This window comes from Pleurodeles waltl, chromosome 11 (assembly GCF_031143425.1).
Source record: "Pleurodeles waltl isolate 20211129_DDA chromosome 11, aPleWal1.hap1.20221129, whole genome shotgun sequence".
NCBI classification, from domain to species: domain Eukaryota; kingdom Metazoa; phylum Chordata; class Amphibia; order Caudata; family Salamandridae; genus Pleurodeles; species Pleurodeles waltl.
The window spans coordinates 802,622,002-802,640,606 of NC_090450.1; the positions used below are offsets into that span (position 1 = coordinate 802,622,002).

At 41.9% G+C, this 18,605-nt stretch overlaps 1 protein-coding gene across 1 annotated transcript in view; it reads right to left on the bottom strand.

Annotated features, from left to right (window-relative positions):
• The window catches only part of TPCN1 (two pore segment channel 1), a 297,893-nt gene that overhangs the window by 131,943 nt on the left and 147,345 nt on the right, over positions 1-18,605 (bottom strand). Inside the window, exon 11 of the mRNA XM_069214538.1 lies at positions 16,116-16,232. Within this exon, the coding sequence (XP_069070639.1) occupies positions 16,116-16,232 (117 nt within the window). The remainder of the gene's footprint in view (positions 1-16,115; positions 16,233-18,605) is intronic.

Genomic DNA, 18,605 nt, shown 5'->3' on the forward strand with positions numbered 1-18,605 from the left:
CAGCAACACGTATTAAACTAAAATAACCAAACTACCCATCTAGTACCAATTAAATTAGTTACGACTATTTCAGTTGAATAGCTACTTACCACTCGTCTTTCTTAGTTTGTCTCTGTTATCCAAAATAACAACAAACAAGTCTCAATGAAATGATTCCCTAATATAATCAAAGTCCTGTTTCCTTTAATTATAAACTAATTACACATGTAATACTTCCGTTAGAACTTCCAATAGTTAAGTTCTCCTCAAAGCTTACACACAGGAAAAAATCCACTGTCGTTCTAAAACGTAAAAATATACCATTAGTTATCATCCAAATCGCATGTGAACTCCATAATAAAACTACCCTAACTTCATTGCTCACCTGACTATTCAAAACGGATATTTAAATCAGTGGTCACTAGAGCCGGACGCCACGTGACGAGTACACACACTGTGTCAGTCCAAACCATAAGCACATCTATGTAGAGAAATTTGTATCATTAATAGTTTTTCTCGAATACATAAACCTCACCAAAACGTTGCATACATCCATGTATTTACCTGAGTCCTATTCGACAGAAACCCAAACCGGCATGCATAGTAGACAGACGCCGTGTTGCGAGTACGCACAACGCGTCATGTTAACCCGGAAATTAAATACACTTCCGGGGTGGATTCCAGTCCTCCACCATAGAAACAAACAACGGACTAACGGTAATGTCCTGTTGTATTCAAAATAACCCCGCTTCGCGAGCCCGCTGTGCCAAGCAAACCTGCACAGACCTTTTCTATTACTGAACTTTCAACGAACAACTTTGAAACTTACAATGTACCTTGCACATGAGTACCGAACATTATTATTATGTCATTTGTTTACCCTATTTTATCTCCCATTATATCCGCCCAAATTGGACCAAATATTCACCATCTCCAATAGGTTACCTTGATTTACCAATTGTTACAGTTCCATATGGCTGTCTTATATTATGCCAAATTAGAATTAATCAAAGAATATTTTTAGAAAAAATATAACACAATAAAGATTTTGTTCCAGCACTTGATAGCCATCTAAATATTGTATTGGAGAATTTTGGCTGTTATAATCATCACAGTATACAGTATAACATCATATTACAAAAACACATCATGCCAGTCTTCATTTCATTCCCCTAAGAAAAATTCAAGTTACCTATCAGAGTTGAGGCCACACTCAACAGTTCCAAGTCTCATAATCCATAATGCTTCTTTTTTCCGCAGGGCCAATTCCCTGTTGCCTCCCCGTGGGTCTCTAGGAACGTGTTCGAGTCCAAAAAATTCAAAACATTTTTGAATCGTCTGTGAGTCGAGGGAACTTGAATTTTTCTTAGGGGAATGAAATGAAGACTGGCATGATGTGTTTTTGTAATATGATGTTATACTGTATACTGTGATGATTATAACAGCCAAAATTCTCCAACACAATATTTAGATGGCTATCAAGTGCTGGAACAAAATCTTTATTGTGTTATATTTTTTCTAAAAATATTCTTTGATTAATTCTAATTTGGCATAATATAAGACAGCGATATGGAACTGTAACAATTGGTAAATCAAGGTAACCTATTGGAGATGGTGAATATTTGGTCCAATTTGGGCGGATATAATGGGAGATAAAATAGGGTAAACAAATGACATAATAATAATGATCGGTACTCGTGTGCAAGGTACATTGTAAGTTTCAAAGTTGTTCGTTGAAAGTTCAGTAATAGAAAAGGTCTGTGCAGGTTTGCTTGGCACAGCGGGCTCGCGAAGCGGGGTTATTTTGAATACAACAGGACATTACCGTTAGTCCGTTGTTTGTTTCTATGGTGGAGGACTGGAATCCACCCCGGAAGTGTATTTAATTTCCGGGTTAACATGACGCGTTGTGCGTACTCGCAACACGGCGTCTGTCTACTATGCATGCCGGTTTGGGTTTCTGTCGAATAGGACTCAGGTAAATACATGGATGTATGCAACGTTTTGGTGAGGTTAATGTATTCGAGAAAAACTATTAATGATACAAATTTCTCTACATAGATGCGCTTATGGTTTGGACTGACACAGTGTGTGTACTCGTCACGTGGCGTCCGGCTCTAGTGACCACTGATTTAAATATTTGTTTTGAATAGTCAGGTGAGCAATGAAGTTAGGGTAGTTTTATTATGGAGTTCACATGCGATTTTTGGATGATAACTAATGGTATATTTTTACGTTTTAGAACGACAGTGGATTTTGTCCTGTGTGTAAGCTTTGAGGAGAACTTAACTATTGGAAGTTCTAACGGAGGTATTACATGTGTAATTAGTTATAATTAAAGGAAACAGGACTTTGATTATATTAGGGAATCATTTCATTGAGACTTGTTTGTTGTTGTTTTGGATAACAGAGACAAACTAAGAAAGACGAGTGGTAAGTAGCTATTCAACTGAAATAGTCGTAACTAATTTAATTGGTACTAGATGGGTAGTTTGGTTATTTTAGTTTAATACGTGTTGCTGATGGCATGCAGTACACAGATGCAAGTTAAGACACACAAGGGTTCTTACTGAGTACTTGGTTGAATTTATTGGGTGTTGTTTATCACTGTGTTATATTAATGCATGACGCTAACACAATCCCCCTTTCTAGGTATTCTATGGGTGTTTTGGGTTATGTGATACCACATAGGTGTTTGATTTTTTACTTTCTGTTATATTCCACACATCCTTTTTAGTTTAAGGTTGTTCTTTCAGATTCCACCAGAATCTGCTAATTCTTTTCCCCTTTTGTTTGGGACATTTGGAGACTTTTTAGACTTTTTGGAATTTTGAAGTTGGAGCATTTTGGTTTCATTAATCATTTTATATTCAACCTGCTTATAAAAATCTTTTCAGCCCTGAAGAAGTCGTTTGGGATGAAGAATAACACTGTCCCGAGACGAAACACGTGTTGGCTGGCTTGAATTATGGCTTGATTTTAATAACATGACGGATGAACTACAATGAATCAAATGTCACAAATTGGTTTGACCTATGAAAAGCTATATTAAGTTATGATGTATGCACAATAATAAATGTCTTGACTTGACGGACAAACTACAATGAATTGATTATCATAAATTGGTCTGACCTGTGAAGAGCTATAAATAATTTATGATATATGTACAACAATAATTCTCTAACTTCTGTTTTGTGATTAGTAAATCAAAATTATATTTGAATGAACTTTTAGTTGATAACTATAAAACTGGATTCTAATGAAATTTATAAGAGGTACCGCACATTGTTGTGATTTGTTCGTAGAACTACTTTATGCTTGTGTATTTGAATAAATGGTTCTTGTATGGTAAATGCTTGAATTTCACTCACTCTTCTTAGAGATGTGATGGCAATCAGAAATGCAACTTTCCATGTTAAATATTGCATTTCACAAGAGTGCATGGGCTCAAAAGGTGGACCCATGAGTCGTGTTAAGACAATGTTGAGGTTCCATGAAGGAACTGGTGGTGTTCGTGGTGGTATAATTCTCTTTAGGCCTTCCATAAATGCTTTTATGACTGGTATCCTAAATAATGAAGTTGAGTGCGTAATTTGCAGGTAGGCTGAAATTGCGGTCAGATGTATTTTTATTGAAGAGAAAGCTAGCTTTGACTTTTGCAATTGTAGTAAGTATCCTACTATATCTTTGGCAGATGCGTGTAAGGGTTGAATTTGATTATTATGGCAGTAATAAACAAATCTTATCCACTTATTTGCATAGCAGTGTCTAGTGGTAGGTTTCCTAGCTTGTCTTATGACCTCCATACATTCTTGTGTGAGGTCTAAGTGTCCGAATTCTAGGATTTCAGGAGCCAAATTGCTAGATTCAGCGATGCTGGATTTGGATGTTTGATCTGTTGTTTGTGTTGTGTTAACAGATCTGGTCTGTTTGGTAGTTTGACATGAGGTACTACTGAGAGGTCTAGTAGTGTTGTGTACCAAGGTTGTCTTGCCCATGTCGGTGCTATTAGTATGAGTTTGAGTTTGTTTTGACTCAATTTGTTTACTAGATATGGAAGGAGTGGGAGAGGGGGAAAAGCGTAAGCAAATATCCCTGACCAGCTGATCCATAACGCATTGCCCTGAGACTGATCTTGTGGGTACCTGGATGCGAAGTTTTGGCATTTTGAGTTTTCTTTTGTTGCAAATAGATCTATTTGTGGTGTTCCCCACATTTGGAAGTAAGTGTTTAGTATTTGGGGGTGAATCTCCCATTCGTGGATCTGTTGGTGATCCCGAGAGAGATTGTCTGCTAACTGGTTCTGAATTCCTGGAATAAATTGTGCTATTAGGCGAATGTGGTTGTGAATCGCCCAATGCCATATTTCCTGTGTTAGGAGACACAACTGTGTCGAGTGTATGCCTCCCTGTTTGTTTAGGTAATACATTGTTGTCATGTTGTCTGTTTTGACAAGAATGTGTTTGTGTCTTATTATGGGTTGAAATGCTTTGAGCGCTAGAAATACCGCTAACAGTTCTAAGTGATTTATGTGAAACTGTTTTTGCTGGATGTCCCATTGTCCTTGGATGCTGTGTTGATTGAGGTGTGCTCCCCACCCTATCATGGACGCATCTGTTGTTATTACGTATTGTGGCACTGGGTCTTGGAAAGGCCGCCCTTGGTTTAAATTTATACTGTTCCACCATTGAAGCAAGATGTATGTTTGGCGGTCTATCAACACCAGATCTAGAAGCTGACCCTGTGCTTGTGACCATTGTGATGCTAGGCACTGTTGTAAGGGCCGCATGTGCAACCTTGCGTTTGGGACAATGGCTATGCATGAAGACATCATGCCTAGTAGTTTCATCACCAGTTTGACTTGTATCTTTTGATTTGGATACATGGTCTGTATCACATTGTGAAATGTGTGAACTCTTTGTGGACTTGGAGTGGCAATCCCTTTTGCTGTGTTGATTGTTGCTCCTAAGTATTGCTGTGTTTGACACGGCAGAAGGTGTGACTTTGTGTAGTTGATTGAGAAACCTAGTTTGTGGAGGATTTCTATGACATAGTTTGTGTGTTGTGAACACCGTCTTAGCGTGTTGGTTTTGATTAACCAATCGTCTAGGTACGGGAACACATGTATTTGCTGCCTTCTGATATGTGCAGCTACTACTGCTAGGCATTTTGTTAAAACTCTTGGTGCAGTTGTTATTCCGAATGGCAACACTTTGAATTGGTAATGTATCCCTTGGAATACAAACCTTAGGTACTTTCTGTGTGAAGGATGTATTGGTATATGGAAATATGCATCCTTTAGATCTAGTGTTGTCATGTAGTCTTGTTGTTTGAGCAGTGGGATTACGTCTTGTAATGTAACCATGTGAAAGTGATCTGATTTGATGTAGGTATTTAATGTTCTGAGATCTAGTATAGGTCTCAGACTCTTGTCTTTTTTGGGTATCAGAAAGTACAGGGAGTAAACTCCTGTGTTTATTTGTTGTTTTGGTACTAACTCTATTGCTTCTTTTGGTAGCAATGCCTGAACTTCTAGTCCTAGAAGATCTATATGTTGTTTTGACATATTGTGTGTTTTCGGTGGGATGTTTGGAGGGAATTTGAGAAATTCTATGCAATAACCATGCTGGATATTTGCTAAGACCCAAGTGTCTGTTGTTATTTCCTCCCAATGTTTGTAAAACTTGGTTAGTCTCCCCCCCACAGGTGTTATGTGTTGGGGATTTGTGACCTTGAAGTCACTGCTTGTTTGGAGGAGTTTTTGGGACTTTGGAACTTTCCTCTATTCCTTTGAAATTGTCCCCCTCTATATTGTCCCCGAAAACCTCCCCGCTGATACTGGCTCTGGTAAGTGGGCTTTGTTTGTGAGGTTGTGGTTTGCCCTCGAAATCCCCCTCGAAATTGTGTTTTTCGAAATGTGCCTCTGCTCTGTGGGGAGTAGAGTGCGCCCATGGCTTTGGCCGTGTCAGTGTCTTTCTTAAGTTTTTCGATCGCAGTGTCCACCTGCGGCCCAAACAACTGCTGTCCGTTGAATGGTATATTCAGCACAGCTTGCTGTATCTCTGGTTTAAATCCTGATGTACGAAGCCATGCATGTCTCCTTATTGTTACTGCTGTGTTGACAGTTCTAGCAGCTGTGTCTGCAGCATCCATTGCTGACCGTATCTGATTATTGGAGATACCCTGTCCTTCTTCTACTACTTGCTGCGCTCTTTTTTGGAATTCCTTGGGTAGAAGTTCAATAAGGTGTTGTATCTCATCCCAATGGGCCCTATCATATCTGGCTAGCAAAGCTTGTGAATTTGCGATACGTCACTGGTTTGCTGCCTGTGCCGCCACCCTTTTGCCTGCAGCATCGAATTTTCGACTTTCTTTATCTGGAGCTGGTGCATCTCCTTAAGTATGAGAGTTGGCTCTTTTGCGCGCTACAACAGAGTCTGGTGTTAGCTGTTGTGTAATGTACACTGTTGTCTGTTGGTGGCGGTTTATAATTTTTATCTACTCTTGGAGTAATGGCTCTCCCTTTAACAGGCTCCCCAAACACTTGTTTGGAGTGTTTTAGCATTCCGGGTAGCATAGGAAGACTCTGATATTGGCTGTGTGTGGACGACAGTGTATTAAAAAGAAAGTCGTCTTCAATTGGCTCTGAATGAAGGCTGACATTATGAAATGCAGCTGCTCTTGACACCACCTGTGCGTAGCCTGTACTATCCTCTGGTGGCGATGGTTTAGTTGGATAGCATTCTGGACTATTATCTGACACTGGTGCGTCATAAAGGTCCCATGCGTCAGGGTCATCTTGACTCATTCCTGTATGAGTTGGGGATTGCATCATTGGTGGAGTGGCTACCGGTGATGGTTGCGGAGAGTGATGTGGGGATGGTGGCGGTGTTACTTGTTTAGCCACCTTTGCGTGTGGCTGTTTGTCTTTGTCTTGGAAGGCAAGCTTGCGTTTCATTTTGACTGGAGGAAGAGTGCTGATCTTCCCTGTATCTTTTTGAATAAAGAGCCGTCTTTGTGTGTGATCTGGCTCTATTGCCTGTAATTCCTGTCCAAATCTATGTGTCTTCATTTGTGTGGACAGTCCTTGTTCCTCAGTGTAGGAACTTGTTTTCGGTTCCGAGGCTGGATATTTCGGTACCGAAACCTTTTCGGCTGCTTTTTTCGGCTCAGACGAAACCTTTTTTACTTTCGGCGTCGTGCTCTCTCGGTGCCGACCAGTTTCGGTGCCGCTGTCTCGGTGCCAAATCTTCTCTGAGCCACTATCTCGGGCCCGAGATTGCTGTGTGCCGGTATCTCGACCGGAGTCGGATGACTTCGACACCAGCTCGCCCTTTTTCGGTGCCGATGAACGGTCACCTACTTTTCGGGTTAAGCCATGGCCTGTTGGCGGTGGCGTCCCCTGGGCTTTAGCGCTTTTCTCGTGAGTTCTTGCTTTCGACGTCTTACTCACGGTTTTCGGCGTTTCCTCTGGATCGATCTCCTCAGAGTCCGACTCCTGGGTGGAGAATGTTTCTTCCTCCTCCTCGAAACGCTCTTGTCCTGTCGGCGGCGACGCCATTTGCAGTCTTCTTGCTCTTCGGTCCCTGAGTGTCTTCCTAGACCGAAACGCTCGACAGGCCTCACAAGTATCCTCCTTGTGTTCTGGTGACAAACACAAGTTACAGACCAGATGTTGATCTGTATATGGATACTTGTTATGGCCTTTTGGACAGAAGCGGAATGGGGTCCGTTCCATCAGCCTTGAAGAGACACGTGGCCGGGCCGACCAGGCCCCGACGGGGATGGAAGAAAACCCCGAAGGGCCACCGGAGCTCTTCTTAATTCGGTGTTGATCTGTTGTAACTAACCCGATACCGAACGCAAACCATACCGACGATTTTTCCGAGATTCTAACTAACTTTCCGACCCGAAACACGGAGCGAAAAGGAACACGTCCGAACCCGATGGCGGAAAAAAAACAATCTAAGATGGAGTCGACGCCCATGCGCAATGGAGTCGAAATGGGAGGAGTCCCTCGGTCTCGTGACTCGAAAAAAGACTTCTTTGAAGAAAAACAACTTGTAACACTCCGAGCCCAACACCAGATGGCGGGATGTGCACAGCATGTGTATCTGCAGCTACACATGCCATCGTCTCACTGAAACAACCAAAGGTTACAGGGACGTTTTACTTACGTTCTGAATTTACAGTTAGAGTTATTGCGAATGTTGCAGTAACCATATCAAAGATGCCATAGAAGGTGTCATCAATTATATAATATGTGGAGTAATTAGCTGTGCATGGTGAAGGCGCGAGTTATAGTCACTTTAAATAACTAAGTATATACCTGATGAATTTCTATTTTTTTGTATGAGCAAAATTCAGAACCTTTGTTTTTTTTCAGTGAATTTCTATTTTTTTTTTTTAAGGTAAAGTAATTTTAATTACTATATGTTAATCCAACCACCTAAGGCCATGCGTGGCGGGGGTTGGCTGCAGTGCCTGCAGCCAAGCTCTTCTAACCACCCAAACCTGTGGTGCAGCGGGGGTTGGCATACAGCCTGTCTCTGTCAGTGGATTTGTGAGTGGGTGCCCGAGTGTCTGAGTGGGTCTGAAAGTGGGTGTGTGAGTCTATGAGAGGGTCTGAGTGGGTGTGTGAGTGGGCGCATACGTTTCTGGGTGCATGTATGAGTGAATTAATTAGTGTATGAATGAGTCTGTGAATGTTTTATAAAAATAAAAAAAACATTTTTTACCTTGCGCGATATTCGTGAATTATTCATGAATATTCTTGAATACTCTCAAATAATTTGCAAATATCAGGCATGGTGAAAATAAATAATTTTAAACCCATAATCTGACCCTCAAGCACCCCTATATCACACCCTGGGGTCAAGGTACTTCCACTCTGACCCATTATGCTACTTTTAATTTTGTTTATCAGCCCTGGGGACTGTGTCCTGGCACATTAAAATGGTGTCCGCAACTTTCTGTGCAAGTTGTGGCCAGCCAATTGCAGCACTTCTATTTGCACAAATATTTGTGAATTATTCGCAAATTCTTCAAGCCTCTAGATATCTATATTTCTTTTACGGCCTCAAAAACTACTGAACAAATTTACACCAAACAAGAAAAAGGTTTCTTTCTGGACCAAAAGCTACCTTTCAGCCAAATTCGGTGTAATTCCATTCAGCAGTTTGAGCTGTAGTCGTGTTCAAAATCCCTAAGTTAATTAACATGGGGAATGCAACTTTTTTGACCCACCCTACCCTATTTCTCGGCCCCTGCTTGACAGATCACTCTGAAACTTCCCATGCATGACAAGATTCTCGGGAACACTTTTTTGGGAATTTTTGTGAAGAGTCGTCAAACGACCCCAAAGACATATGAAGGGAAAAATACTTTTATATATATATATATATATATATATATATATATATATATATATATATATATATATATATATATATATATATATATATATATATTGTTGGGCTTGGAGTGTTACAAGTTGTTTTTCTTCGAAGAAGTCTTTTCGGAGTCACGGGATCGAGTGACTCCTCCTCTCGGTTACAGTGTGCATGGGCATCGACTCCATAGTTAGACTGTTTTCCCGCAAAGGGTGAAGGAAGGAGCGATAGAGTATAATAATATAAAGAGATGTCCATGCAAATGTAAATGTATATACATATGCCCAAATGTTAAACTTGAAGGACTACAGGCTTCCAGGGAGGAGGGAGGGTGCATGTGAACCTGCAGCACTACATGCCACGAACAAATGTACACTGGGTAAGTGACATTTCCTGTTCAATGGCATGTGTAGCTGCAGATACACATGCTTTGCATAGACTACAAAGCAGTTAGTCCTCCCAAAAAATAGCGGTGGCTAGCCTTTAGGAGTTGGAGTTGTTTGAAATAATGTTCTTAGGACAGCTTGACCAACATTGGCCTGTTGTTTTGAAAATACTTCCACACAGTAATGCTTAGTAAATGTATGTGGTGTAGACCATGTGGCAGCTTTGCATATGTCTGCCATTGGTATGTTTCCTAAAAATGCCATAGAAGCACCTTTTTTCTCAGTGGAATGAGCTTTAGGTGTCATCAAAAGTTGTTGTTTTGCCTTAATGTAACATGTTTGAATACATTTAACAATCCATCCAGCTAATCCTTGTTTAGAGATAGGATTACCTTTATGTGGTTGTTGAAAGGCAACGAAAATCTATTTAGTTTTTCTAAACTCTTTTGTTCTATCCACGTAATACATTAGAGCTCTTTTAAAGTCATGAGTTTGAAGGGCTCTTTCAGCAGTTGAATCTGGCCGTGGGAAGAAGACTGGCAATTCCACTGTTTGGTTAATGTGAAAAGGTGATACAACCTTTGGCAAAAATGTTGGATTAGTTCTAAGTGCAACTTGATGCTTGTGTACTTGGAGAAAGGGTTCCTCAAGAGTGAATGCCTGTACTTCACAGACTCTTCTTAATGAAACAATTACTACTAAGAAAGCAACTTTCCAAGTTAGAAATTGAATCTCACACGAATGCATGGGTTCAAATGGTGGACCCATTAGTCTTGTGAGTATAATATTTAGATTCCAAGCAGGAACTGGTGGGGTTCTCAGTGGAATAATATGTTTTAGTCCTTCCATGAAGGCTATAATAACTGGAACTCTAAAGAGAGAGGTATGTTGTATAGTTTGCAAGTATGCTGATATGGCAGTCAGATGAATTTTAATAGACGAGAAAGCTAAATTTGCCTTTTGCAAATGAAGTAGGTAGCATACAATATCTTGTATTGATGCTGTAAGGCGGTCAATATTTGTAGATTGACAGTAATAAACAAAACGTTTCCACTTGTTAGCATAGCATTGTCTAGTTGTAGGTTTGCATGCTTGTTTGAGAACTTCCATACATTCTAATGGAAGTTGCAAGTATCCAAATTGTATGACTTCAGGAGCCAAATCGCTAAGTTGAGAGCACTGGGATTGGGATGCCTGATTTGACCTTTGGTTTGTGTTGACAAATCCGGTCTGTTTGGAAGTTTGCAGTGAGGTACTACTGACAGATCTAGGAGTGTTGTGTACCAATGTTGTCATGCCCAAGTGGGGGCTATGAGTATCATGGTGAGAGAAGTTTGACACAGTTTGTTGACTAGAAATGGAATTAGTGGGAGAAAAGCATAAGCAAATATCCCTGACCACTTGATCCATAGAGCATTGCCCTTGGACTGAGGGTGTGGGTTTCTGGATGCGCAGTTTTGGCATTTTGTGTTTTTGCTTGTTGCGAATAGGTCTATTGCTGGTGTCCCCCACTTTTGAAAGTACTGTTGAAGTACGTGAAACTGAATCTCCCATTCGTGTATCTGTTGGTGTGTCCTGCTTAGCTGGTCCGCTAGCTGATTGTGTATTCCTGGGATGTAGCCTGCTACTAAGTAAATGTGATTGTGAATTGCCCATTTCCAAATTGTTTGAGCTAGAAGGGACAGTAGAGATGAATGTGTTGCCCCTTATTTCTTCAGATAATACATGGTTGTCATACTGACTGTTTTTATCAAGACAATGTTGTGTTTGAGAAGGGGTTGAAATGCTTTTATGGCAAGGAACACAACACAAAATACTAAATGGTTTATGGGGTAAGTTAACTGTTTTGAATCCCATTCCCCCTGTATGGTGAGGTTGTTGAGATGAGCTCTCCAACCTGTCATTGATGCAACTGTTGTTATTGTGGTCTGAGGCACAGGGTCCTGAAATGACCGCCCCTTCATAAAATTGCTGTGATTTAACCATTGAAGGGATTTGTGCGTTTGGCGGTCTAACACTAGATCTTGCAATTGGCCCTGTGCTTGAGACCATTGTTGTGAGAGGTACTGTTGTAGTGTTCTCATATTTAATCTTGCATGCAGTACTATTGCTATGTAGGATGCCAGTATTCCCAATATTTTCATGATAAACCTTACGGTGTATTGTTGATTTGGCTGCATTTGTGGTATGAGGCTTTGGAAAGCTTGTATCTTTTATGTATTTGGACAGGCTAAGGCTTTTTGTGCATTGAGAATAGCACATAGGTAAGGTTGCACCTGTGCTGGCTGTAGATGAGATATTTTGTTAATTGATAGATAACCCTAAAGTGTGTAGGGTTTCCATTATGTATTGAGTGTGCTGCTTGACATTGTGTAATATTGCTTGATTTTATTAGCCAATCATCTAGATCAGGAAAAATATGTATGTGTTGTCTTCTTAGGTAAGCAGCTACTACCGCTAGACATTTTGCGAATACTCTTGGAGCTGTTGTTATGCCGAATGGCAGAACTTTGAATTGGTAGTGGTTTCCCGCTATGACAAACCTTAGGTATTTTTGGTGAGCTGGATGTATGGGGATATGAAAATACGCATCTTTGAGATCTAAAGCAGTCATGTAATCTTGCTTTTGTAGTAGGGGAATGATGTCCTGCAGAGTTACCATTTGAAAGGGTTGTGACAGGATATATAGATTTAGTGGCCTGAGATCTAAACCGGGTCTGAGTGTGCCATCCTTTTTGGGAATGAGGAAGTATAGTGAGTATACCCCTGTTCTATGTTGAGATTTTGGAACTAATTCTATTGGCTCTTTTAGTAGTAGCGATTGTACTTCTTGTTGTAACAGAACGTTGTGTCCTGGGGACAGCCTGTGATAACAGAGAGGAATGTTTGGAGGGGTAGAAATCAATTCTAGAAAATAACCATTGCGGATAATTGAAAGTACCCATTGGTCTGTGGTGATATTTTGCCATTGGGTGTGGAATTGCTGCAGTCTGCCCCCCACAGAAGATGTGTGGGGTTGTGGTGTGCTTATGAAGTCATTGTTTTGATGGAGTAGTGACACTTTTTGAGGCCTGGAATTTGCCTCTGGCTCTGAAGTGTTGGCCTCTATAAGAGCCTCTAAATCCCCCTCTCTGGTATTGTTGTTGTTGGCCTTGTTTAGGTTGGGAGGTAGAAGTCTGTAGACTGGGGCTTGAATCCACCTCTAAATTGCTGCTTACAAAAGGAGCCCTGTAAGGTGTTGTGTATAGGGCTCCTATTGCTTTAGCAGTTCCTGAATCTTTCCTGAGTTCCTCGATTGTGATGTCAACCTCAGTACTAAATATGCCTTTTGACAAGAAACACCTGTTTGGTCCTGCCTGTTGTATTTCTGGTTTGAATCCAGAAGAACGTAACCATGCATATCTGTGTTTGGTTATAGCAGTGTTTACGCTCCTAGCTGCTGTATCTGCAGCATCGAGAGCAGACCTTATCTGGTTGTTACTTATTGCCTGACTTTCTTCAACAATTTTTTGAGCCCCCCATTTGATGTTCTTTTGGCAGGTGTTGTAATAATTCCTGCATCTCGTCCCAGTGTGCTCTATCATACCTTGCTAGCAAGGCTTGTGAATTGGCAATGCGCCATTGGTTAGCTGCCTGTGTAGCTACCCTCTTGCCAGCAGCATCAAACTTCCTGCTTTCTTTGTCTGGGGGAGGGGCATCCCCTGATGATTGACTATTGACCCTTTTACTGGCAGCAATGACAATCTAAGAGTCTGGAGGTACCGGATGTGTAATGTAAGCTGGATCTGTAGGTGCAGGCTTATATTTTTTTTATCTATGTGTGGTGTTAAAATCCTAGCCTTAACAGGTTCCTTAAATATTTCGTCTGCATGATTGATCATGCCAGGCAGCATTGGTAGGCACTGGTAATGTGAGTGCGTGGAGGATAGCGTATTAAAAAGGAAATCCTCTTCTGAAGGCTCACTATGCATAAGTATCCCATGGTACGCAGCTGCCCTAGAGATAACCTGTGTGTATGCAGTTGTATCCTCTGGTGGCGAAGGTTTTGAAAGCTATAGGTCTGGGTCATTAGTTGGTATGGCACCTGGATCATACAGATCACAAGGATCAATTGTATCACCATGGGAATAAGTGTGTGTGAGTGAGTTGGTGAAGGCAATGGTGGCGGGCTAACAGGTGGTGGTGAAAAAGGAAGTTGTGGTGAATGTGGCGGAGAAGTTTGCAAGGGTAATGGCTTCTCCTTCCTTTTAAAAATCTTTGCTGGTGATGGAGCAGTATCGAGATGTTCCTGAAAAGCCAACTTTCTTTATGTTTGTGGAGGAAGTGCAGCAATGATCCTCCCAGTCTCTTTAAGGATATGAATCCTTGACTGTCTTTCATCCATGATTTCAAGAATAGGTTGAATGTCAGGGTCCTCAGAAATATATTCTGATGTTTTTGGTGTTTTAGAGGACAGTTCATCAAATGTCTTTGAGCTCTGCTTTAATCGACTCGAAAGTCCTTGTTCTTTTGTGTATGACAACTTTTTCAGCTCTGAAGTTTGCAATTTTTTCGGTCCCGAAAATGCAGCCTTTTGTTTCGGTTCCAAGGCAGGATGTCAAGGTTTCAACTCCTAAGGGTGTGGACGCCGGCTCAGTTCGGATGTGGAGCTTTTGGTAGATTTGCTCGTCTCCGGTATCTAAGTTGGTGTGGCCTTTTTCGCACTGAACCCAAAGATCAGTCGCCAATTATTTTCTTTCGGGTCGAACTCTCTCTGGCAGTGGTGCACCCAAGGCCTTTGATGGTTTTTTAGGAGTGGGCCTGGGGGCAGTCTTACTCGCATGCTGACCCGCAGTGATGAGTTGGCTATACTCCTCCAAGTCTTCTTCAGAGTCGGTGTCCTGAATGGAAACTGACATCTGGGCCTGTTCTTCCTCAATGGTGTTCTGTAGTCTTCGACGCCATTTCCAGTCTTCTGGCTCTCCGGTCACACAGTGTTTTCTGGGATCGGAACGACAGACAGGCTTCACAGTCTTATTCTCGGTGATCGGGAGAGAGACACAGATTACATACCACGTGTTGGTCTGTGTATGGAAATTTCACGTAGCATCGAGGACAGAATCAGAATGGAGTCCGGTCCATCAGGCTTAGGCGTGATAGGCCTGAACAGGCCTGAGTTGAGCGCTCCCGCCCAAAAGGGCGTAATCTGGTTTTCAACAGTACTATCGACTCGACTAGCAGGGATGTATCATACTGTACTTTGGACAGGCAAAAACCTTTACTTGAGTGCAAGAGTCAAAGCTGGAAACAATGAGGGAGACGATGTGTGACTAACAGAACAAAACAAGGGGGCCTTTGGCACCACTGCTGAACATATAAAATCCTCACCAAATGATTTTCAGGTAAAAGGGGTAACAACCACACTACTCCTACACATACACTGAGGACTCAATCCTGTCTGGCCCAGATGCAACACGACTTACAAGATCAGCATCCTCTCGCATTGACGAGGCAATTTCCATAAACAAACAGAATGTAGCGATTCATTGTCCCTCCCTTATATCTATTGCCTTCAAGAGTCTCATACTTGATCGACTAGGTAGCTACACTGCTTCTCTTGGGCAGCACATAAAGGATAACTCTTTCAAAAGGGATTGGCAGAAAGCCAAAAATCACACATTGCCAGACTAGTCCCTGACACTTAAAGAAACTACTTTGTGCATGGATGTGCTCCTTGTGGATTGGCGGAATGTTGTCACATTGAAGTTAGTCAATGGCTGAAGTTGGCTCTCCCACTGCCCGATGTATATGCTGTAGTAGGTATAAGACAACAGTAAACAATGCGAAAACAGACTAAAGGATGAAGAGGGTTGAATGAAAACCCCTAAAAGAAAATATATAACATAAATAATTTTATTCAAATCAAAAGGTCTTGGCTAACGCCAGGCCCAGAAAGTAGGGGGTGAATGAGGTGCAGGCTGAACAGCCACGTGCCAAGGCAGCTCCAAGAACTACTTTGTTTGTGTTCTGTCACACTTTAGAATTTCTTGTGGAACAGCTTCTATCTTCTTCAGAAAGGCGGAAGGAGAATTTTGGAATGGAACACACAGGTGATCACATGAGGATGGATGATCATTAAATCTTCCTTTAAAACAAGTTATTTCTACTTTACACAGAACCACTCAAATTTGAAGAACTGGCCTAGAGAAGATATGTGGTACAGGGTTTCCCCTTTTAAGAATGGAGGGTGTTGTGTCCCCGGTCTACCCCACTGGTAGTAAATGGGAACAGGCAGATATAAATTGATTAAATGTTAGCTGTTTGATGATATGCATATGTATGTACAAGATCCGAGAGACACTGATGTTTGCAACATTACCTGTCTGCTGACGAGTAGGCGAAAGGCATGCTGGATAGCTGTGCGCTTGTGCAGCAAAAGAGATTTGAACTTCTTCTTCTCAATCCCATTAAATGTGTCGAAGACAACAGCAAGGAGCTAAAAAGGGAGAGAAGAAAGATGAGTCTCAGAGAAAAAAGGGTTTCATGTTCTTTTTATACAACTTATGATTTTTCTTTATCCTTTTAAACACAAATCCAGCTCTCAGATTTTTGATGATACTGAGATGGAAAGAGTTCCCTCTCTCTACAAATGAATGTTAATGCTTTCTCTCATTAGGATGGAAGACTGATTCACATTTTTAATTCCATAATACTTTGAGGAGTGCTTGCGAAGGGGTCATGGGCCAACAGAATAAAGCCATTCAGGAGAATCTGGTGAAAAATAGCATAATAATGAAATACGGATCTTTAAGGAAAACTCAGACTTACTTATTTTATATCCATCATATGAATGGAGTTGAGAAACCCGGAGCATAATGCAGTGGAGAACAGAAATCTCAGCAGATATACACAACTGAAAAATGATTCTTTAAAATATTAAAATCGAACAAATTTATGAGAAGGACAATTTCTGCCAACCCAGTACTGCCTGAGTGTGGCCTCAGAAACAGTAGTTAGCACCGTGGATATAGAACAGCTTGAGACTGAACTTCACTTACAAAACCAAACTTAGGGGCCTGACAAGAGTGAAGACTTACTACTCTACCTAGTCACTCCAATGCACTGGGTCAGAGAGAAGTTAAAGGAGCAATGAACTAACATGCCTGCAGCATAAGACAAGCAAAGACAGAACACTTATGGAAACGGTGTTGCCATGAATGTAATTGAATGTCCTTTGAAAAGTTTAGAATCCTTCCTGGTGAACAAGTTACTTATCTTCGGTAATGCATAATCTGGTCAAGACTATTTCTAGCTTCAGATTCCTTACTTTTGAAGTTCCCCAGGCATCAGACTAGATCCAGAAACTTTTGCTTGAACAATACCCCTGGGGGCCACTCGGGTCTGCACCGTTGGTGCTGGATACAGCGCTTACGGTCACCTTTATAGGCACCACCCAGGTTACTTTTTTCACGACTTTCCATGCCAGGAGCGTAGGGCCATGAAATGAACTGACAATTGTGTCTCCAATCTAAGGCCCTGAAACGGATCAACCTGGTCCTAGCAAACAAGTCTGCAGAGCGGGGAGGCATGGGGTGATGCAAGGAATCTACAGCTAGGTCTAGGCTCTACCAGGCAATGCATTACCGAAGGTAAGTAACTTGTTAATCTGATAGACACTTCTAGCTGATTCCTTACCTACGAATAGATATTCAAGCCATATCCTCTTGGGGGTGGGCTGGGACAATTCTTCTGCACAAGCCCTGCAGGACTACTGGGCAAAATGCCTGTCTCTGCGAAACCAACACTCTAGGAAGTAGCTTTTCTCAAACGTGTGCAGGGATGCCCACGTTGCTGAAAAATATCCAGGACTGGAATACTGCGTGCTAACACCGTGGTCGCAGTTTTAGTCCTGGTGGAATGGGCCCTCAGGAGGCTGCTTCTTGGCCAGTGCGTAGCAGATTTTTATACAGAGAACGACACAGTGCGGAATGGTTCGTATCTGTACTGCCCGACCTTTCTTTGCTCCCACATAACAGACAAAGAGTTGGTCGTCCACCCGGAATTATTTTGTGCAGTTAAGGTAGAACGACAATGCTCTTTTTATGTCCAGCCGGTGGAGTCGCTCCTCTTCTTTAGAGGGATGCATGGGAGCAAGGAAGTTGGACAGGGTGACAGCTTGTCCCAAATGAAACGGGGTGACCACCCTTGGGAGAAAAGAGGCACGGGTACGAAGTACGATTTGACAAGGAAACACGGAGATATGAAGACTTGGATGACAAGGCCTGCAGTTCACTCACCCTCTGGGCAGATGTTATGGCCAAGAGAAAGGTTTTAATAGTGAGCAGCCTGAGGGTTCAGTTAAGAATGGAGCTCAAGCAAAGAACACATTAGAAATGTAAGAACCAAAATACCATTACAGACTTCGGAAGTTTGAAGCCTGTCGACTGTTGCTGCTCAACCTCCACGCATAGAGGCTCAGAGTTGACAGGTTCGGGAGGAGAACCTCCCCTGCTGCTGCGACAGAAGATCCTCTGAAGGGGCAGCCTGATCAGAGGATCAATGCTCATCTTCAGGAGCTCTGGATACAGCCACAACGATTACTTGGGTCCGGTCGTTCCAGATCTTCTTGAGAACTGTGGACAGGAGCGGTATGGGTGGAAAGGAGTACAACAGGCCTGAGCTCGGGATACAACCACAACGATTACTTGGGTCCGGTCGTTCCAGATCTTCTTGAGAACTGTGGACAGGAGCGGTATGGGTGGAAAGGAGTACAACAGGCCTGAACTCCACTGGCGACGAAAAACGTCACAGAGCAATTGCCGCCTTGGAAACGCCCACACACAATACGGCTGACATTGCACGTTTTCTT